Source organism: Melospiza melodia, chromosome 10, assembly GCF_035770615.1.
Source record: "Melospiza melodia melodia isolate bMelMel2 chromosome 10, bMelMel2.pri, whole genome shotgun sequence".
NCBI classification, from domain to species: Eukaryota; Metazoa; Chordata; class Aves; order Passeriformes; family Passerellidae; genus Melospiza; species Melospiza melodia.
Genome location: NC_086203.1, coordinates 30,030,833 through 30,053,737, shown reverse-complemented (window position 1 = coordinate 30,053,737; position 22,905 = coordinate 30,030,833). Strand labels below are relative to the sequence as shown.

General features: G+C 50.2%; 1 protein-coding gene across 1 annotated transcript in view; it reads right to left on the bottom strand.

Moving 5' to 3' along the window:
• Positions 1 to 22,905, bottom strand: part of ITPR1 (inositol 1,4,5-trisphosphate receptor type 1) — a 158,693-nt gene that overhangs the window by 70,542 nt on the left and 65,246 nt on the right. Inside the window, exons 21-38 of the mRNA XM_063165053.1 lie at positions 21,135 to 21,276; positions 20,017 to 20,170; positions 19,042 to 19,229; positions 17,437 to 17,575; positions 17,201 to 17,259; positions 16,670 to 16,831; positions 16,399 to 16,569; positions 15,464 to 15,529; positions 14,621 to 14,758; positions 13,029 to 13,154; positions 12,440 to 12,640; positions 10,610 to 10,861; positions 9,950 to 10,075; positions 9,158 to 9,286; positions 6,158 to 6,278; positions 4,278 to 4,462; positions 3,409 to 3,557; positions 2,435 to 2,546 (exon numbers count right to left, since the gene is read on the bottom strand). Coding sequence (XP_063021123.1) covers positions 2,435 to 2,546; positions 3,409 to 3,557; positions 4,278 to 4,462; positions 6,158 to 6,278; positions 9,158 to 9,286; positions 9,950 to 10,075; positions 10,610 to 10,861; positions 12,440 to 12,640; positions 13,029 to 13,154; positions 14,621 to 14,758; positions 15,464 to 15,529; positions 16,399 to 16,569; positions 16,670 to 16,831; positions 17,201 to 17,259; positions 17,437 to 17,575; positions 19,042 to 19,229; positions 20,017 to 20,170; positions 21,135 to 21,276 — 2,620 coding nt within the window. The remainder of the gene's footprint in view (positions 1 to 2,434; positions 2,547 to 3,408; positions 3,558 to 4,277; positions 4,463 to 6,157; positions 6,279 to 9,157; positions 9,287 to 9,949; positions 10,076 to 10,609; positions 10,862 to 12,439; positions 12,641 to 13,028; positions 13,155 to 14,620; positions 14,759 to 15,463; positions 15,530 to 16,398; positions 16,570 to 16,669; positions 16,832 to 17,200; positions 17,260 to 17,436; positions 17,576 to 19,041; positions 19,230 to 20,016; positions 20,171 to 21,134; positions 21,277 to 22,905) is intronic.

Sequence of the window (22,905 nt, the reverse complement as noted above, 5' to 3'; positions counted from 1 at the left end):
GTCTAAAGGGGCTCTCAGGATGGAATCCTTCCCTATCAGCAATCCTGACAGGGATCACAGCTCTGCACTGCCTGGGGTCTAAAGGGGCTCTCAGGATGGAATCCTTCCCTATCAGGAATCCTGACAGGGATCACAGCTCTGCACTGCCAGGGTTCAAGGGGCTCTCAGGAAGGAACCCTGCCCTGCCAGGGTGGGGAGGCCTGGCACAGGCTGCCCAGAGACAGAAGGGATGGCCGTCCTGTCCCAACCCTGCAAGGGAGGGAACTGGGTCATCTCTAAGGTCCCTTCCAAGCCAAGCCTTTCCCTGGTTCTCTGCTTGAGGTCAATGAACTGCTCCCAAGGGTGAGCTCTGCACCTCCATGGATGGAAGCACCTCTAGCAGGGACTCCAGGATTTACAGCAGGGTTTCTACAATGTAAGAGGGGCTTTTCCTTCTCTTTTTTTTTTTTTTGCTACACTACAGGATGATTTTAAAAACAAAAGGTGCTACCTTTTAGGTGGTGACTAAATTCAGTTCTCTGAGTCACAAGGCAGAACAAACCCCACTGCAGTGCTCCCAGCCAGACAGCAAAAGCTGTTCTACTACTACTGACAGTCTATCTGTGAGCAATCAGCTGCTCCTTCCGACTCAGAAATCACTTCACAGGCAGGCATATCCTGGCTCCTTATGTAACTGAGCCACTGCTTCAGAAATCAATGCTTCTGCCACACTTTGAAGCGTTTTTAGCACCTTGTGGGGTTCTCCATGGTCTGAATGGTGCAAGGTATGTTAACTGCAGCTTCTAGAAATACTGCTTCATCCAAGTTAGCTGAATGAAGCCTAAGAAACTCCTAGAAATTAATTTCCATTTTGGAAAATCTCTCAGTGGCAAATTACATTTAAGGGAAACTTTCAAAGCTCTGATTGGGTTTCACTGGTGTTTATTACACACAACATGCATCACACACTGCTTTTATTACTTAAGGTGACCTTGACAGCGGCTCCTGGCTGCTCTGACAGGAGAGGACACACTGATGTGCTAGAGAAGTGTAAGATGTGATCTGTGGCTACACTGAGCCTGTTCCACATCAGGAAATACCAGCACCCATTAGGGGACCACCAGTCCCCCTCCTTTCCTAGAGCAGCCTGGCCACAGGCAGCCCCTTCCAGCTGGGATGCCTCAGAGAAGGGACCTTGAGGAGGGCACAGAGGGCGATGCCCCAGCACAGGATGCAGCCACTTGGGCAGAGGACAGTGTGCCCCAAGGTGACACCCGTGCCCTGCCCTGCTCCCTCCCCATCCCACAGGACGTGCTGCTTTCCCAGGGAATTCCCTCACACCACAGCTGCTGCACAGGGAGGCAGTGCCCAGCTGGGCTGGGCTGGGCTGGCAGCTCTGGGGAGAGCCTGGCAGGGCAGGGCAGGGAGCACAGCCCTGGCCATCCCTGCCCTGAGGGCATTTTCCTGGGAGCCTCCTGTCCTTGGCACAGCCTGGGTGCGCTGGGAGCAGCCACACGTGCACACCCACGAGTGCCAGGCTGAGCCCTGGCACCACGGCCTGCTCCTGCCTCCTGCTGACGTGCCCAGTGCCCAGGATGCTGCAGGTTCCTCTGCCTGTGGAGCATTTCCCGCCTGGCAGCTGCTACAAACCATTCCTGCTGTTCTCAGCCTCTGATCTCTGAAGTTTTTGCCCTTTCTGCTGGGAATTGAGCATGAGCAGCAGCTCCAAACCCATCTGTGGGGGAGAACTGGGCTGAGACACCCCCAGCTCCTGGGCACAGAGACCCTGCCCCATCCCAGCTGCTCCCCACTCTGTGCTCCCCTGCTCCCACTGGGTGCCATGGGAAGAACCTCAGCTGACCAGAATTCCAGGAGAATCTCCAAATCCCAGTCTCAGCTGACTGCAACCACTTCTAGAAACACAAACATATGGGAGCATACACACTGTCCTGATGGAATAAAGAATAGGTCTGTACCTACAGAAAAATGTTGCTCTCAAGCAGGCAAGAGTTGTATGTAGGAAAGGGAAAGAAGAAACATGGGTGGGTGTACAGAGTTTCCATCTATAAACCACAACAAGATTACTCAGTTGTACACAAATTCAAATCAACTACAAAACACCCTCTTGTTGCAAGGCTGCATGACCTGAAGAGTCACCTAGACCTGAGAATCAAATAAAGATGTTACAGCCTTCAGGAAAAGGTAACAAAATTGATATTTCAGAGCGCCAGCAACTGCGAGGATTAGACTTCACCTTGCCAGTCTCAAGAAGAAAAGCAGCAGAAACAAGCTTAACTTCAAATATGATTTGAAAGGTATTAGTTGACTAAAAATGTTTTGTCCCTGCTCCAGCCTAGGAGTGCTTACACATACAAAACAGCTTTAAAAAGCAGGAGTTTTATTTTCCTTGACTGAATAAAGGCAGTGTTTAACAGAATGCTGGACTGTACCTTACCTTTTCTCCATAGCCTCTATCTTTGGTCATCATTTCCCTGAGCGTCTGCAATACCTTAATACACAGTTTCTCCTCATTCTCCTCCAGCAGCTGCTTTGTGTGCTTAATTAACCTGAAAAAAAAGCCATCAATCGGGTTAGTGCAAATATTCTAAAAATGGGGTAAGATGTATGTGCTTATCTGCACTGGTTTATGCTGCAAACAAGGTTTATCATCATACTGCTACACACCCATGTTGGAGCCTCCTCTCCAGAGCAACACCTGACAGCTACCAGGGGAAGCTGTGGGCAGGAAAAGAGCCCAAAAACCCCTCTGGCTGCAGGCAGCAAGGAATCAGTGGGATCCAGGGCATGGTGGTGCTCCAGAACAGCCAGTTAACAGTGAGAAATCTATCCCACCTGGTTAAAACCAGACTGAGAGCCCTGGAGGGTGCAGCCCCAAATCCATCCCACCCAGCACTTGGGACTGACTCAGTGCTCAGCTTCCACAACCTCTGCACAGAGCCCACCCCTCCAGGAGGTGAGGGGATCTGCTCTCAATTGCCCTCTAAATGCCCTTGCAATCTCCCCTTTCCTTCCCTCCAGCTGTGGTCATGCCCATGACAAAAACTGATCCCCGTGTATTCACCCAGCACCTCAGGAACATTCCTGGGGTGAAGGCAGTATCAATAACTGCATCAGCTCAAAATGTAACTCATTTAAACAACTGCTCAGGACACTTGCATCGTGCAGCAAACAGATATTTTTAAGTGTTAGTTGGGAGAACATATCAACCAGTCTTTCCCCATTCCCACAAGCAGATTTTCCTTCCCCACCAAGGACAAATTACATTGACCATATTACAAAACACTGATTTTTATTTCAGGTATTTCAGAGGATATCAAATATTTACTAAGCTGGGTAAGAGGGCTCCATTCCACAGGGCACGGGAAGATTGGAAAAAAAAACAAAACAAGCCAGACTAAGACAACTTACTTGCAAATGAAACCTCCACTTTCACATTTCCTCCTGGCATCCGTGTTCTCTGGGAAGAGCAGCTCAGGCCTGTGGAGCACATCCACCAGCACTGACAGCTCTGCCTGGACCAGGGGCCGCAGGCGATCCTCCAAGGCTGACACGATGTCCTGGGGAACAACCACAGCAGGCTCAGAGAAACATTAACAACACATCCAGAGCTGAATTAATTTCACTAACAGTGGATGAGGGGCAGGACAGTGAGCTCTGTCCTGCCTGAATAAATTAAAAGACCTCAGGGTTTGGTCAGGTGAGGTTTTCAGTCCTGCTGTGGCCCTGCAGGGGGAAGGGGGCTGGGACAGTGTTCACAGGGGTCCAAGGATGAGGGAAGAGATGAGGATCTGACTCCATGTTTCAGAAGGCTTGATTTATTATTTTATGATATATATTACATTAAAACTATACTAAAAGAATAGAAGAAAGGATTTCATCAGAAGGCTAGCTAAGAAAAGAAAAAGAATGATAACAAAGGTTTGTGGCTCTGACAGAGAGTCCGAGCCAGCTGACTGTGATTGGCCATTAATTAGAAACAACCACATGAGACCAATCCCAGATGCACCTGTTGCATTCCACAGCAGCAGATAATCAATGTTTGCATTTTGTTCCTGAGGCCTCTCAGCTTCTCAGGAGGAAGAATCGTAAGGAAAGGATTTTCCATAAAATGTGTCTGTGACAGGGGCTGTGCAGTCACCCCAGGGTTTGCTCAGTGAGGTTTTCAGTCCTGCTGTGGCCCTGCAGGGGATGGGGGCTGTGCAGTCACCCCAGGGTTTGCCCAGGTGAGGTTTTCAGTCCTGCTGTGGCCCTGCAGGGGAAGGGGGCTGCGCAGTCACCTGCAGCCTCTCGATGATGTTCCTGTAGTCCCTGGAGGCAGCCAGCACCGAGTCCCTGCGCGCGGCGTTGCGCGCCGTCATGCGCCAGTTCATGGCCGTCTTCTGCACGATGTTGTGGGACTTCAGGAACAGGTTGTTCACCTGGCTGTCCAAGTCCACAGGGATGGCAATCGCTCTGCTTTTGGCTGCAACAAGCAAAATCAGTGTGAAATGAGACCCTGAGCCCGTGAATCAGCACAAAACAGGACCAAGGTCTATGCAGCCCTTCCTTCTACAAATTCTCCTTCCCAGGCTGAGAGGAAACACCCTGAGGTTGCACCAGGGAAGGTTTAGATCAGACACTGGGAAATTAGGATATTAGGATTTTTTTTTTCCACAGAAAGGTTGTAAAGCATTAGAAAGGGCTGCCCAGAGAGGTGACAAAAAATATTAGTATGTGACACTTGAGTTCATGTTTTGCTGGTGACCACAGTGGGCTGGCAAGCTGGACTTGACCACCTTAAGAGATCTTTTCCAATCTTAACCATTCTATGGCTCTTTGAGTGCAATTTAAACAGGGCAGGGTGAGGCCTGGGCAGGATTATGTTTAGAGGCTTCCACACCTCAGAGCTGTTACTGTTGTTTGAGGTGTGGGAGGAGGAATCCTTCCCTAAACACACAGCTCGTGCTGGCACACGTGGACACACAGCAGCAGAACCTGACTCCACATCCAGTACAAGCTGCTCTTGTGGACACTGAAAGCGGAGCAAATTCATGGGCAGGAGTGGCACTCCCAGCTGCACCAGGGGAGGGTCAGGCTGGACAGCAGGAGGAATTCCTCCATGGAAAGGGTGTTCAGGCTTTGGAACTGCCCAGGGAGGTTTGGAGTGCCCATCCTGGAGGTGTCCAAGGAAGGGCTGGAGGTGGCACTCAGGGACAAGATGGGCACTGGGCACAGCTGGGATCCTGGAGGGCTTTCCCAACCTCAGTGCTCCCATGAACACCATCTCCCTGCTGCAGATCAACAGGCCTGCAGGGAGGTTTGAGCTTGGGCAGAGAAAGCGCTTCAGGTGACAGTGACAACACCCACTGCTCAACCACCATGATCCATCAGCACAAGCCTGGGCTGTGAGTTATCCCAGGTGGCACCTGCAGGACACAAGCCACACTGTCCCTGTGGCAGGATGCCACAGCAGCCAGGCTGGATGGCTGCAGCCCCGGAGCAGGCACCGCGCTGCAGCCCTGGAGCAGGCACTGTGCTGCAGCCCCGGAGCAGGCACCGCGCTGCAGCCCCGGAGCAGGCACTGTGCTGCAGCCCTGGAGCAGGCACTGTGCTGCAGCCCTGGAGCAGGCACTGTGCCGCAGCCCCGGAGCAGGCACTGTGCCGCAGCCCCGGAGCAGGCACTGTGCCGCAGCCCCGGAGCAGGCACTGTGCCGCAGCCCCGGAGCAGGCACTGTGCCGCAGCCCCGGAGCAGGCACTGCGCTGCAGCCCCGGAGCAGGCACCGTGCTGCAGCCCCGGAGCAGGCACTGTGCTGCAGCCCCGGAGCAGGCACCGCGCTGCAGCCCTGGAGCAGGCACTGTGCTGCAGCCCCGGAGCAGGCACTGTGCTGCAGCCCCGGAGCAGGCACTGTGCTGCAGCCCTGGAGCAGGCACTGTGCTGCAGCCCTGGAGCAGGCACTGTGCTGCAGCCCCGGAGCAGGCACTGTGCTGCAGCCCCGGAGCAGGCACTGTGCTGCAGCCCCGGAGCAGGCACTGTGCCGCAGCCCCGGAGCAGGCACTGTGCCGCAGCCCCGGAGCAGGCACTGCGCTGCAGCCCCGGAGCAGGCACCGTGCTGCAGCCCCGGAGCAGGCACTGTGCTGCAGCCCCGGAGCAGGCACCGCGCTCGCCCCAGTCCTTACCGACGTCGGAGAGCACGCGGATGCAGCTCTCCACAGAGGCCTTCTGGCTGGGCATGAGCCAGGTGCAGTGGTAGACCCTGAACACGCCCTGCAGCAGCTGCACGAACACGGGCTGCCGGGTCTGCAAGGCAAGCACAGCACAGTCACAGCCTCACCCAGCGGGCTCGCTGCTCCCAGCCCCTCCAGCTGGGCTGCAGCATTGCTGGGCAGCTCCCCGTGGTGGCAGGGTATCTACCACGGCATCGGCAGCTGCATGGGAAGGGTGGGAACCAGTGCTGGAAGGGAAAATGAAACAGGAGCTTCTGCAGCAGAAAGCCCAGGTAATTGAGGCCTGACTAAGCAAAGGAAGTGAGCAGTCACCTTCATCTGTGTTATCAGAGCTATCAGCAACCCTGGCACACAGATTCCTCTTTTAGTGTTGACCAGCAGCTGACTCAAGAGGCCACAGGTAAATGGGGCTTGGCTGTGTGACAGCAGGGCTCCAGAGTTGGAAACTCATCATTGCAGGCATTATTTGCTGGGATCCAATTCACTGAGAAAGCAGCTGTGTGTTATTTGGAACACAGGCAGTGGTTAGGGGCAAACACTGCAGCTGCTGCAGGATCAGCCAAGATCAAGGTGTGGTTTTCACCCCTGAATTTCACACAGTGATCTCCCACTACAGACAGGTGAGCTGCTCCAACACACCCAAGCCCATGAGCTCTGTTCTTTCACCTTTGCAGCTGCCCAACAACAGTGACCAAAACTCCCTTTGGTTTTGTACAGTGAATATTTAGTAGAACAACATATTACAACCTGGAGAAGAAAGAGCATTTTAAACATTTCAATCTGAGAGGGAACACCCTGTGTCCCTGTGCCCACTAGCTATGGAATGCTTCTACCAGCTACAGGAACTACACCACAGTGCAAACACCACAGGACTTAGGAACCAGGGAAAAAATACCTCATTTATTGTGGCCAACAGTAAAGCCTGTTTGCAAGAAAAAAGTGGAGTTAGAGTAAAAAGCCAAATCTATTAGCTAATTAAATCTATTAGATCAATTAAATAAAACACCATTGCAAAATGTACAAGAGGAGAAGCAAAATTTAAGCCCCCAAAATTGCTAAGAGGCAAATACCCATTTATCCTTTCTGGAAATAATCCAAAGACCAAAAACCATGGCAAACAACAGCATCCACCCAGGGCCCTGAAAATACCTGCATGTTTGGATTTAAACCACCCACATATTCCTTTCAGTTCATGTCTAAAGACTTTTTTGGTCTCAAAAACCCTTTAAGATGTTTCATTTGCTTAAACAATGTCAATAAATCAAATCAATAAATCAAATAGGAAATTTACTCCATGTCCCTCATGTCTCCAGCTGCACTTGGGAAGGGAAACCTTGGGCAGCAACAACTTTGGAGGCAAACAGGCTGAACAATGTTTGCTAAAGAGAAGCTGTGGGCAGCTGTCCTGTGCCAAAAGATTTGTGTTCTCCTAATTTCATGTGATTGGAACCACATGACGGATGGACAAGGTGTTCCCTGAACTAGCAAGGCTGACTCAGGGCAGGAAGGATTTCAGTCAGACAAGCCCTGACATGAAGGAGCAGGAGGCAAGAGGAGGCTGGCTGGGATGAGGAGGTGCAGCAGGAAGGGCAGGGAGGGACCGAGCCCAGGGCAGAGTGGCCACAACCCTTCCCTGCAGAGATCAGCCCACCTGCAGCACCTGGGAGGGGAGAAATCCCACCTGGAGCAGGGATGGACACCAGGCAGGTGGCACAACAGGCTGTGCTCCTCAGGGGGAGAACCCCTGGGTACCGACAGGAGTATTGACAGGCAGGAAAAGCGAGAGAAACCACTTCTAACTTGGAGATGAGGAGGAAAGATGAATCTAGGACAAGGCAGATCTATCAACCGAGATGGGAAAAGAGGTGAACCAAGTGACTTCATCTTGCTAGACAGAGGGGGAGATTGAGAAACTAAAGAAAAACTGCTGATATAACATTAACAGATGGCTAAAATAGGATGGCAAGATGTGTATTCAAATGCTGCATCTCAGAGATGACAAGTGAGAGCAGGGCAGCTCAGGTACAGGGCACAGAGCGAGGGCAGAGCCCAGGACAAGGCCACAGTTCCCTGTCTCACTCCTCTGAGGAGCACAGCAGGTGCAATAGCAACCAAAGTCACCTGAGGAGCAAATCAGCTGCTGCACTGCTCCCTCAGCTGAGGCCAGAGATGGGCAGGGGTAGGGTGGATGAGCTGAGACCTGGAGACTGCACTGCCAACACCTGCCCTTGGCACCAGGAGGTTGCATCAAGTTTCAACAACTGCCCCTCTCAACCTCCTGCCAGACACCTGACCACTCCACCCACACCTCCCAGAAAGTTATTTATGCATAAAGAACAGGGTTATCTCTGTGCAAATAGAAACATTAGGGCAACATCCTGACTCTGCTGCTCTGCTGCACAACTCTCTGCCTTCTCACCTTCACAGGTGTTCCAAGCTCCTCCTTGACATTTCTCTAACTTCTGAACTAGGCAAAAATGTACTCAGTGAGACGCACTAGAGCTTCTGTATTCTTGTTCTGGATCCTTTTTTTAAAGGGAAATTAGAATCTTTCTGTAAAATATGCTGTCCTTAATCAATCACCCTTGCTCCCTCTGGGACATCTGTGGCAGGGGGTGGATGAGATGGGCTTTAAGGTCCCTTCCAACACAAACCATTCTGGCATTCAATGGCACACAGGAACTCTCTACAAAAGGCCTTGGTGGTAGCACAGAGCTGAATGCACTGATGAATTAGTGTGACATTTGAGCTTGTCTAGAAGAACGTTTGGACTGTGACCTACATGTTTTTCCATTTCTACAGCAGAAAGACCAGTGTGGCCACGAAGAGCTGAGATGTATTTGCTGCCCAGTTACACCAGCACTGCTCCCCCGTGTTTCCTTTGCACATCAAAGGGGAATGAACAGCAGTGCCCTGGCAGTGCTCTCCCTGCAGCGTGTGTGCATTTCCCACCTGCAGGGTGGTGCTCTGGTCCGAGAAGGGGGAGCTGAAGAAGGTGGTGACGATGCTCATGACGATCTCGGTCACGTACTTCTCCAGGATGGAGTCTGCGTGCTTCCTGTCGCTGGTGTTGTTGCAGGCCTGCAGCAAAAGCACAGCAGGGTCAGGGGCAGCTCACCAGGGCAGCACAGACCGGAGTTCCTCGTGTCACACTGTCCTGGTCCCAGCAATGCAGTGGCACTGGGGCTCTGCATCTCCAGCCAGAGCTGCTCCTGGTTTGCTGTGCTGGCCCAGAGCGTGGCTGGGGGAGGGAGAAAACCACAGAGCCTTGGAGGAAGGCAAGAGCAGGATGGGGAGCACTGAGGTGTAATGCTTTCGTATGGGGAAATACTTGGAATCCCAGGCAAAAAGCCATATGGCCAAATAAACACCAAGCCTGGAAAACAATCTGTCCTGACCTGCCAAAAAACGCTGAGTGCTGCTCAGGAAGGAGCTCAGAGATGCTGCCAGAATAAGCAGGCCAGGTGGCAGGACAGAAAAGGCACTGGACAAAGGAGCAGGGTGTGGAGCTTCACTGAGCTTTGGTTTGGGCTTGGATTTTTTCTTTTAAAAAGGAAAATATGAATGTGTTCCATGGAATATGACTAATGAAATCCACAGGCACAAGGAAAAGGAGGCACATATTTGCAGGAACAGAGTATTCAGGGCACTTATTGCCTTGATGCACTGGGATGTCTTATCCTCGCTGCTCTGGATTAAAGAGGTTTTAAAGCTGAATTCAGTTCCTTGGTGCAGATACATTACCCGACAGATGTCCACCAGGAAGTTCTCAAACAGCTTCCACATGTGATTACTGGTGTAAATCTCTTTCATTTCTACTTCTGTGTCCACATAGCAGTGATTCAAGAAGTTGATATACGCTATTTTGACCTAAAAGTAGAGAAAATAAGTCATAAAGAATAAGAACCTGAATGGTGGTATGAATGAATATAATGTCACATTAAAATTGCTACACAGATAATTTGGAATTCTGCTTCTTCCCTTCACTTAAACACTGGTGAAATTTAATGCCATGAATAGCAAGACACCATCCAATAAAAAACCCCCAGGATTACTGCAGACAAAACGTCAGCATAATAATAATTTCCAGTTCTGCAGAACCATCTGTTCAAGGTTAGCAGCACATCCATAAACCTCTCTGCCTCAAGAACCCTATAAAATAACCAAGTACAGCATCACATTCCCACTTTCGGGGTAAGGAGGAAGTATAAACGGATTTAACTGGACTCTCCAGGCTGGCTGGGGGTGCCACCAGCAGAAGCAGGGAAGGGCTGCAGTTCCCAGCTCTCTGCCCACCTGCACCAACCCCCTTTGGCCAGGCCAGAGCCAGCAGGATCAACCCTCTGTCACCCAAACCCAGCGCATGGCTAACACACACAGCCCAGCTCTCCTGCAAGCCCTCACCTCAGGTATGCAATCCTCGTGGGTCACCACCCTGACAATGTCATCCAGAGGGAGGAGGGAGTTGCACTTGATCTCTGTGTAGACGTTTTTGCCCTCTGTGCACACAGCCAGCAGCTCCACCAGGTGGATGTGGTACATCAGGGGGCTGTTCTCATCCATCCTGTCCCTCTCTGACCTCATCATCTGCACCAGGGTCTGGAAGGAGGCTCTGTCGTTGTAGAACACCAGCACATCCTCCCCTGCATTCACCAGCTGTGGGCCAAGGAGAGCATTGCATCAGCAGAGCCAAGCCTGGCATCCCCCGCAGCATCCCCTCATCTCATGGGGCTGTCCCACTGCTGCTGCCCAGCCCCTCAGGGACACAGGGCTCCACGAGGGCATTTCCCATCTATCTGACCCCTCCTGAACCACTGAGGAAATTCCAGGCCAGCCCAGCTGCCTGCTAGCCAGAAGCTGTGCCAAGAAGTTTGTGACTTTCCATTGTGCCTTTCCATGTCACCCCAGGTGACTTCCTAAGGCAGCTGTGGACAGCCCTGTGCTGCTGGAGAGCTGCCAGGGATGGGAGCCCTGCAGGGCTCACTCCTTCCACCCTCCCAACCAACACCAGCCATGCACCAAGGCCAGTGACACGGCAAGTCCCACACTGGAGAATTCCATCAGCTTCACATTTGACACCTGGCTGGCCACGATTTCAGAGCAGCTCAGACCTCCTGGAACTCCAGGAAGGGAAGGAGGTGGAGCAAACTGAGCCCTGGTCCACTGCTGAGCACACAGCTGGAGGGATGCAGGGCTGCTTAACCCACAGGGTTTGTGAAAAACAGCAGGGTAAGATGTAAAAAAACCCCTCAGGGCAGCTGCTGACCTTGGGGGAGCCCCTTGCTGAGCACCTCACACTCAACTAAGTGTTAAGAAGCTAATGAAGCTGGTTTTGAGCTGGACAACAAAATATGAAAGATTTTTGATCCGCCCATCAGGATTGATGCTCAAAAGCCAGATTGGACAAATCTGATCCTGGGGCTCCCCCTGCTGAGGAGGCCAAAACATTCCATCAGATGTGCAGATCTGCCAAACAAATCCCATCCAACAGCCCCGTGAAAGGCTTTCATTCACCCTTCTCTCTTCCTGTTAGCCTGGCTCCCCAGTTTCCAGTCACCCACACACCTAAAGCTGATCCTCATCTGCTTCCCCTTCACACTTGAAAGCTGAGTAAGCACATCCTGCTAAGACTATCTGCAAGGGCTTGGGGAGGCAGGACAAAGGGGGATGGTTTTGGCTTGAGAGCAGGTTTAGATGGCAGAAAAATAGGGGTGGTGAGGGCCTGGCACAGTTGCCCACAGAAGCCAGGGCTGCCCCATTCCTGGAAGTGCCCAGGGCCAGACTGGATGGGGCTTGGAGCACCCTGGGATAGCAGAAGGTGATTCTATGGTGGCTCTAAAATTTCAGAAAAAAAAAACCTCTCATCAAAATGCTATCATGGTGAAATCCTCCTTCTGCTTTAGTGATCTGGAAATTAAACTACTTCTCTTCAAGCCAATTTTGCTAGACAAAGGCACCCTTGCTTCATAAACCCACCTACATGCTGCTGGGTACAGGCCTGGGAAGAAACTCGTGCCATTAACAAGCAACCCCTCGTTACACCTGTGAGTCAGGAGCTCAGAGAGCTTTTGGTCACAAAAAGCCTGAGCTTCCTGGGAGCTGTAATGCTCTTTTTGCATGGTGAGAGCTGTCAGCTTCTTGGCAGTCCCCGAAGCGAGAGGATCAATTTGTCATGTTCACCAACTGCTATGTGCAAACTTCTGTTCAGACCCTGCAAATCTCTGCAGCTCTCACCTCAGCCATTACCATATCTTGGCATTTCTTAATGAATTTCCCCTCTGCCTTGACGATGGTCTGCAGGAACTTGATGTACTGAACGTTCCTGCCATGCGTCTCGATGCAGTGGACGAAGTGCTGAACCACGCGCTCGTTGATCTCGCTGCAGAGCTGGAAGTTGTTCATGAAAATGTGCTGCATTGTCACTGCTTCCAGGATCTGATGGAGGGGATGAAAGGGAGCAAAAAGTCAGAAAATCAACAACCTGACACATCCCCACTGGGGTTAGGGTAAAGCCAACACTCCAAAGTTCCCTTCAGTCCTGCAAGCACAGGGCTGAAGGGAACTTTGCTGAGGACCTCAGCTTTCAACACCACTGCTCCTAATCTCAGCCTATTTTTCACTCCACTTCAGCCTCTTGAACTTTCTACACTGAAACTGCCCTAAACAAACATCCTGCCAACTTTTGAGGCTTTAGAATGAAAACAGAATGTGACCTTTTCAACCAATCTTGCAACAGAACAGCCCCAGAGGTATCACCAAGGACAGTGCAGTCCCTTCTCTTGCTAGAACACAAAAATAAATCACGGCCTGAGGTTATTCTTACCCCTGGGTTAAGGAACAGGTTTATGTGCTTGTGCAGCAAGGCCTGGTTCTGTTGGTTCCCAGCACAGAAGTTCTGCAGGAACTCGTGCGCAAGCTTCATTATCTCCTGCATCCTCGTGTCTTCAGCCTGGGATTGCATGACAAAGAAGAGGGGGTTAAAAAGAACCCAAAGGTTCACCTTGAGGTGAGCACAGGATGAGCCTCAGCTCCAGCAAGGGAACTGTCACGTCTCTCACACCCCGAAGGAAAACAAACCTCCACCCAGTTCACAGACGTTTGGGATGAGCTGGGCCAGCTCCACGCTTCCAAAAAGCGTCAAAAATAAAGCCCATAATAGAAATTACAGTAGTTTATTCTCTAAAAGTGCCTATTCCACAGCCAGGCCTGCCAGCAACGTGCTTTAGTCACTTCTGCTCTTCTGAACATCCCAGCCCCTTGGCCAAACCACACATCATCACCTCAGGCTGCCCAGGAGAGCTGCCACGTCCCGCTGCAGCCCTTCTGCAGCCACAGAGGGGAACTCATGGCACAGCAGCCATGGAAAGTTGCTTTTGCACCAGCCCAGCCCAATTCATCTTTACTGGAACCTCCTTGCAGCCTTCCAAGCACTGCTGAGGAACCAGGGCCCTTCCCCTGACGTCAGCGTGGATTCCCAGCCCACCGACGGCAGGAGCCGCGCTTTGGAAAATTACTGCCTGGCTTTATTTTTAAGGAATTTCATCTCTTCCCAAGGGTGAAACCCCTTCCACACTGCCTGTCTGATGCACATTCACATGTATGGGACAGAAAGGTGATGAGAAGGCGTTGAAAGGTGTTTGTGCTGCTGCTTTTTTAGCAAAATATGACGCAAGAAACCACGAGAATTAACATTAATCAAAGCTCCTGTGTGGAATTACTGGTTCTCAGAAACCTGATGAGTTTGAAAGAGAGGACAGCAGAGTGACCAGGAAAATGTGAAGAACTGCCTCACCTCAGTACTGATAAATACCTGTCAGCTGTGATTAATGAGCAGCCAAGGTGATGACCTTGGGGTGTGCTGCGTCAGCACAGCCTGGTGCTCTGCAGGCTCACAGGCACAAGCCAGCCCCAGTGGGCTCCAGCCTGCACAGCTGCCAAGTGTTAGCCCTGATAAGGCTAATTAGGAGAATTACCTTCACCTGGAGAGCCACTGGGTATTTATTCACCTCTAAGGGGGAGTTTGGGACTCGACAGCTGGGGAGGGTCTGTGTACACTGCTCATAAAACCCCTGGGGAATGAGATACCCTCCCTTCCCTCCTTGTCCCCAGGATGGTGCTCTCACAGCTGCCTCACAATGAGGGTCTTGCTTCCATCAGCACAGCTTAACCTCAAGGCAGCACCTGACTCACATGAGCCTTAATTCTGAAGTATGATTTGTGAATATTTCTTCAGGCAATCTGTATATTCAAAGGCTTCAAATAAACAGAGTTTGCCTGAGCTCCTTATTTCTGAGTGGGTATTCTGTAGACTATGAGGCTACATGAACCAGCCTCTGTGCATCCCATCCACAGGAAGGGGTTCAGGAAGATTCACAGAAGGTATGAAAAGCCTGTCAGCATGACACAAAGCCCCACCTTCTCGTAAGGGATCTGCAGCAGCTCCAGCACCACGGCGTGAGCGCCCATGTTCCTCAGGAGTCGCTGCTGCTGCTTCCTGCTCTTCCTCACCGAGGCCCCCTCCTGCACGCAGAGCTTGCTGAGCCGCAGCAGGATCTGCAGGAGACACTGGCCTCAGAGCCCAGCTCTGGCTCTCCCTCCAGAGAACGCCAGGTCCCAGAGAGCAGCACCAGGGACCAACTCATCTGCAGGAGCAGAGCGGCTCCAGGCAGCCCCTCGTGGCCCGGGCTCCATCCGTGGCATCTGACTAGGGCTGCTGGACTTGGATGATCCTTGTGGGTCCCTTCCACCTCAGGACACTCTAAATTCTGAGATTCTACGCTCCTGCAGAACTCAGCCATGTCAAGTGAACACAACAGCAAGCTCCACAGCAGAGCCACAGACACACCTTCAGCTCACACCACACCAGCACCACAGCACGTTCTTCATCTGGTACTTTCTACATTAAATATCAACAGCACAGTGGCTTTGAGTGCAAGGTACTCAGGACAGGGAGAATTCAATGGCTTCTCCCCTTGCTTACTGCCTTTGTAGTCCTTAACAATAAAAATATTGTGTTACCATTGAAACAGCAGCAAACGTCACGTTTCTCACTAATCCATCCTTAGGGAAAGAATACACACGTCGTGCTTATTCTATCCTGGCTTCCCATTCAAGTTGGGATTTGTTATTACTCAGCAAATAGTTTCCACAATGGCACAGTGACTCAGACTTTCCTGGGTGCCTCCCTCTGACTGCAGCTCTCCAGAGCTCTGTTACTCATTTACACTTCCAGTGAACTATCAAGAAGCAAAGTTTTACCTCTTTTACTACCCGGTAGTTGTAGCTGCTAGTACTTTCAGGCTTTTGAGACTTGCTGTGACCTTCCTGAGGATAAAATCAGACAATTTATTAGTAGCTTATACTACTGTCTACATGAAGGCTAAAATTACCGTTCTAGGATAGCGCCCGCTCTCCTCCTGGGAAGGACTGTCATCCTCCAGCTCTGACAGCCTCAGAAAAACACATACAATTATCCTGTCAAGTCACATTGACCTCTAGGATACAAAACAAGGTGAGGGAGGGATGATTTCAGAGGCAGCAACCTCCCATCCTTTGCCTGTCACATTCTGTCTCTGATCAAGTCTCCCCTCAGAAAAAACCCCTTCCTTTCTCTCTCTATTGTTATTAAACTGTCACTGCACAAATACCAAGAGATTCCTCACAGCAATGTGTACAAGAAAAGCAACAAGTGGATTACTTGTATTTACTTCCAGCAATAAATGTCCCTAAACCAGGGACTGCTTCTTGCATCCCCTCATCCAGTCTTTCCTGATTGCAATTACATGGAAACAAGATACTAAAAGAGCTCTAAGCCAGATGTGCACGTGGGGAAAATCCTTTGTTATCAGGTAGAGATAAAGCACAGTTCTCTGCTGTCACCTGAGCAGCTCACAGCTCTGCCCTTACCTTACTTGAGATACTTTTGATTGCACAAATCCCGTGCCACTGGTCAGTGCTGAAAGGGGAGCCAGAGCAAACCCAAACCAGCCCTGTCACACCCTAAAGGTGACACCTCAGGGCTGCTACTGGGCATCACCTGGCTCAAGTTCTGCTCTCATTCCTGCCTCAACCTGAAAGCAGTAGAGAGAACCTCACCTAGGCAGTGTGCTGGGAAGAAGGGCCTTGTCACAGTTCTGACAGCAGCTACACCCTGCAAATACCCACCCAAATCCACACAAACACAACCCAATTACCTCTTTCTTCTTGTGCTCGTTTTCACCTGGCACACTGTCCATGGTCTCATCAGGACCTTGGCCTTTGTACACCCAGAGCTCAGATTTCTCCACTATTGACCTCAGCTGGTCCAAATCTTGTTTGATCTGCTTGTAGTTGTCAACATCTTGGCTGGTAACGAGCAGTTGAACCTTACAGGGAGGCAAAGCCGTGAGTTGCACAAAAAGGGCTGGGTTCAGCTGTCAGAGATACATTCAGATGAGGAATAACTCTCTCCAGACACACAGGTACCTGCTTGAAAGCCTGAAGGACCTCTTGTCTCTGGCTGAAGTGCCTGAAGAGCAGCTGCAGTGCACCAGACACCAGGGGAGGGTAATCGTGCATCGTTAGATGCAGCAGGACCCGCAGGAAAGTCCTGCCCCCGTGATCATCCAAGTCCAGAGGGGTGTTCTCCTCACTGCAAACACAGCAGGAGTTAACCACATTAGACTGAGGGTCCCAGAAGGTTCTAAATTCTCTTAGCAGTGGCAGAAAACCTTTTTTTCTTACTTTTAAATAAGGGGGGAAATTGTACTGAGTTTTATTGCAGCATCGAGCTGAGATGCACTAACCCTGCACCTTGGCTTTCACCCACAGCACAGAGCCCTCCCCTGATGATCCTTCTGGCTGAAGAACCTGTTCCTCATCTCTGGATCCAAATGGATCCTACTCTGAGCAGCATCAAGGCCATTTCAGGAAAATGAAGCTGTTTTCCCACTCCCCACTCCTTGGGAGCCCTCCAGCCTGGGGGCTTCCCCTTGACTGGCACCTGTGAAGAGATACTTTCCTTCCACCAAAGATCCCCTCAGCTTGTTCTTCAATGTGCTCAAAGTCCAGGGCTCCTGAAAAAATAAACAGGACAAATACATGAGGTCAGAGTGGCAGCAAAGATGTTTTTCCAGCTTAAAAACATTTCAAATGGCAAGTGTGACCTGAAACAATCATCCTATCAGCCCCTTGAAGATTCCAGAGTCTTCCCTAAGCCACACAACCTCATTATTCCTTGTCAAATAACCCACCTGGTACATTAGCTGGCATTTCCTGACTACTGCTTCCAGTGGGGGATTCAGACATCTGGGCATTGCTTTCATCAAATTCATGTTTAAATATACAGAGCAGGCAGGAGATCCTGTAGTCCAACCGCACGTTCAGAATAAACTGATGACACACAAGTAGGAGAAATGTTAAAATAATCTGTGTATTTCCACCACATCTACAATTCACACAAAGACATCAACTGACCAGAGATGTGGATTCAACCTGACAAAGTTACCCAGGGTGGAGAGGCCCTGGCACAGGGTGCCCAGAGCAGCTGTGGCTGCCCCTGGATCCCTGGAAGCGCCCAAGGCCAGGCTGGACAGAGCCTGGAGCACCCTGAAAGGTGTCCCTGCCCATGGCAGGGAGTGGAACTGGATGGGCTTCAAGCTCCCTTTCAACACAAGCCATTCTGGGATGCCATCTTTCCATGATATGTAAATATCACCTTCAAAACCCCCAGGACTCAGTAATATTTTCCAGGGATTTCAGCGAGCATAGAACACACACATAATAAATACTGATGAGTAAAACATCTTGGCAGGGTTTTGGTGCCTCATTCCTGCGTGATGCTGGCACCTCACCCCATTTCCCAGGAAAGGAAAGCAGCACTTCCATCTCCATCCTGAACACGTGCTGGGACACAGGAGCAGGACACGAGCTGCCAGGAGCCAGGCTGTGCCACGCAGGTCACCAATCCAGCTGGTGCCGCAGAAACCCCCAGCCTAGCTGAGAGAACCTTCTCCATGGCCCTCCTCTTGAGGAAGGAGCTACAAAGCCAAGAACACTCAGAGTTCTTGCAGCTTTAGGGGAAAATGCTCAATGCCAGCTTGCATAGATAGCAGGGAACAGTGGCACACTGAAATACCCCCTGCACATGGCAGGCCGCGAGAGAAGCTCTGCCTTGAGCTGAAATTAGCCATGGTGCAAGGAGGGAACGGAGCCTCCCCTGTGCTGCTGAGGGAAGGGCAGAGCCTCCCACGGGGCACAGGAGGGAACAGCAGGGCTCTCCTGCTGCTCTGCTGCCTTCACCCACCGGGCTCTGGCAGCATGCTGACCCCAGGCCTGCCTGATGGAGCTACTGAGCACAGAAACCACTCCCACACCCAGAGAGGGAAGATGCATCTCAGATCGATAATTCTGAGTCAATAACAAGGGAAAATGCGTGCATCCCAAAGACACTGGGGTGAGCAAGTGGGAAAGGCAGAGATGGGAGAGAGAGAGGCTGGCTGTGCATGCTGAAAACACATGGCAGGCTGAGGGCTCTGCCAAGAGGAGTCTCCAGATCTCCCCATTCCTCAGGGCACTTCTGATGGCCCTGCAGACTCAGAGAAACTGGGAAGACAGTAGGGTGGAAAAAACTGCTCTGCCTCAAGTCAGATACTCACAAATCACTGCTAAATACACAGATGTCTAATGCAAACTCTTTTCTAATAAATTCCTCCAATAATGGCACAAAGTTGAGAGCCCTGTGCCTGACAAGGTCACCCCTGCAATACTTTCCCAAACTCAGAGTCAGGAGTACATTAAGAGGCACAGGACACAATTAATGCTGAAGGACAGCACGAGGAGCTGCCCCCACGTGGTACCTGGAGTATCTCGATGATCTTGAGCTTGGTGTCCATGACCAGGATGTCCTCCTTCTCTGGCTCACTCTGCTTGACATTGCCCTCGGGGGCAGCTGCCAGGGGAGCCATGGGCAGGAAGCCCCCGCCCCTGAGCACCACCTGGGTCATCAGCTCCCCCACGCCGTGGATGGACCTCATCACATTGCTCCCTTCAGAGGGGAAACACAGCGGTTAGGTGCTGCCATGGGGCTGCACGGACAGGGCAAGGACCAGCCACAGCCTGCAATGGCAAACTGTCCCAGCACGGCACATCCACACCCTGGGGACTGGGGAAGCCATCAGAAGCACTGCAGTGCTTGGAGAAGCCCCCTGCCCGCTCCCACCACAGGCAATATTCAGCTTTACAACCAAGCCGTGGACAGAAAGGATTTCCAAGCACAGCATCACTGGCCAGGGAGGGAGGGGATTGTCCTGCTCTGCTCAGCCCTGGAGGCAGTTTGGGGGCCAAAAGGTAAGATCTAAAGATGTTACAAAGCACCTAAAGGAGGATACAAAGATGGGGAAGGGACTAGAGAAGTGATATGAGGAGCAGTGAGGTCTCTTGGTCTGTTCAGATGGGGCAGAGCACACTGAGGTCAGACCTCACCGGGTCCCCTCCCTGCTCTGCTCCCTGGGTCTGGGACAGCATCCAGGGAACAGCTGGAGCTGGGCCAGGGCAGGTCAGGCTGGATTTTGGGGAAGATTCATCCCCAGAGGGTGCTGGCACTGCCCAGGCTCCCCAGGGATGGGCACAGCCCCAGGAGCCTTTGGACAGCAGTGCCAGGAATGCCAGGGTGGGATTTGGGTCCGTGCAGGGCCAGGAGCTGGGCTGGATGATCCTGGTGGGTCCCTTCCAGCTCAGGATGCTGTGTGACTTCATTGTTCCACCCCACAGTGACATTTGGAGATGAACCAGAGCCACCCAAGAACTTTCTGTCCTACACTTTGCAGCCTTACCTTTACTTTCCTCGCCTTTTGCCATCTTGGTAATAGGGAAGATGGTAGTGATGTGCACACAGTCTAATATAGCAAGGAGGATTTTGGTTAGTCTGAGGAGGTCACAGAAGTTGTAGAAACCAAAATATATCAGATTTCTGGCTAAGTTAACAACCTACCAAAATAACAATAAAAAGCCTGATTAATACTAAACATTTTGCTATCACAGTCAAATTGTCTTAACACAGTGACAAGATCAAGAACCTGGCTGAGGGTCACATTTTATCACAATATCTGGGAATTCTGCAAGACTGTCTAGCTCTACATCACAGCAGAAAGTTTTCTACTTGCCTACAAATACTGCAATGCTTGCAGTTCATGTCTGTATCTGCAACTGGTATTATATAGCTACAAAATCAAACTGCATTTATCTCATTACAAAACAGGGCAAGACAAGAGGGAAGGTACAGATAATTTTTATCATTTCTTACAAAATAGATATCACACCCATAAAGCTGAGCTTTGTAACTTCCAAGCTATAAAGTTCCCCCACAAGTCCACCCCATAAAGACCCACATAAAAATATCACATACAGGGCAAATATTTAATGCAAACCCATTATCAGAAGTGCATGACATCAACTGCATTTTTTTTCAGGATATCACAGCTTTTCTTAAATTAATGGTTATTAATTATTATATATTGCATGGATTTGCAACATTTTATTTGCACAGGCTATTTTAAGGGGTCAGTAAGGCACAGGACACTTTTCTCTTGGTGAGCATCACTATAAGCTCTGGAGACTCTCTGTGTGTACAAACAGTGTTTAATTTTTGAGATATTTATTCCAGTAAAGCCTGGCTTTGCAATAACACTGAGAGCCCAGAGAATAAACAAGGCTGCTGCAAATCTCAGACGTAAACTGATGTGCATTAATTGTATTTCAAGAACCATCATTGCAAACTCACAAATTTCAGTGGGGTTACTTGCATGAAAACAAAGGAGCCAACTGAGGCTCAGCACTCACTAATTACACTCATTAATTACTTGCCAAAACTACCTGGTGCTGAAAAAATAACCAACATTCCACAAAAAAAAAAAAAAAAAAGAATAGGATAAAATCAGAACTGGATAACTACCTCAAAAGTGAGCTTATTTTTCTCTTTATCAGAGAAAGGGAACCTCTGACACACCACATCTCTTAAATATTCCTCTACAAATTCCATTGTTTGTGCAAATCTCTCCTTAATTTCATCTTTGGAAGTTCCACTGCTATCATAGCTGAAGAGGGGAAAAAAAAGAACAAAACAAAAAAGAAAACAAAACAAAACTTAGCATGCAAATACACAGGGCTCTTTTCCCCCCAGTACAATTTTTCATTGGTTTGTCAAAATCTAAGAAAAGCTAAAGGCTGGTAAATAATTTATCCAAACGAGGGAGTCAGGACACTGACACCAGAATTTCCTGGCTTTTGTTGGTTTATCCCATATGCTCATTAGGTACTATTTTGAAACATCTGAGGAAAACAAAAAAAAGATAATTTTGTCCCAAAAAACACAAAAAATAACCTCATTATTTGAGGGGAAACAATGACAAGTGATGTGGAGCACTGAGGAAAATGGGCGGCCAAGACAGGCTGAGTGGGGATGGTATTTTTCCTCCAAATAAAACCAATATATATGCAAAGCAGATATTAATTTTTAATATAAATTCTAGGGGTTTTTCTCAGTATGTGCAGAGTGACTTTGAGAAGGACAACCCCACTACCTCCCACAAAATATTTTTGCTTCCTATTTGATCACTTATCACTGGTGAGCCTCTGCCAGAGCTAAAACCATTTGGTTTTATATTTTGGCCTTGAAATTTGATTTATTATCTACTCAGCAGAGAAAACCAGGCTGGCAAGGAGGGAAATACAAGAAACCACTGAACACCAGTAATAATACTGACAAAAAAATTCCTAAGATGTAACTTGAATTTTTGGTGTTCATTTTCTCCAACTGAAAAAAAATTAGCTCTGAACAGCTGAGTACTACAAATTTGGAATTGTTAATTATAGAGTGAATACAAGTGGTCAAGAAACCACATGCCTGCTCCAGCTGTGGTTTTGTGTAGGTTTTGAGCACTGTGCCAGAGGATTTTCCACTGGAAGTTCAGGAATGTGTCCTTGTTTGAGCACCTTCCCCCTGTTTCTGCTGGTGGTGGTGAGCTCCCATAAGGAGAGTCTGTTCTGAGGGGAGCACACTCAGAGGAAATGGCCCCAGACTGGGGAGCTTTAGAGAGATTTTAGTGAAAATGTCTTCACTGGAACAGTGGTCAAGCCCTGGAACAGGGGCCCAGGGCAGTGGTGGATGCACCATCCCTGAAGTGTCCCAAAGGTGTGTGGATGTGGCACTTGGGGACACAGCTCAGTGCTGAATGATGGACTTGAGCTTGAGGGGCTTTCCCAAGCTTAACAATTCTGTGGTTCTCCAACCAAATGAGGCAGGAGGAGAGAGGTCCAGGTCTGGACCTGCCCAGGTCCAGGTCACTCCATGGTCACATCACCCAACGCGCTGTGACCACTGAGCTCACCCCACACACAGGGAGCTCATTTCATTCTCACCAACACCTTACAGTGTGTTTGATTAATTTACAAACAGCAACTCTGTAAGCAACACATGACTTCAGGCCTGGAGCTGCCTTAAAACCCCACAGCTGCTGCATATGGGCAAAACCCTTTAAAGTCATGGCTCAGGCCTGGTGCTTGGGCTAAGTACAGCTGATGGCAGGGCTGACAAGGATCTGTGAGAATCAGCCTGCACATGCAATCAATCTTGTCCAGAATCAATCCTGCAGTCATCCCTGTCCCATGGGAACCAACCTGGGAGACGAGGGACTGGTACCCATGGAAAGCATCTTCTACCCAGG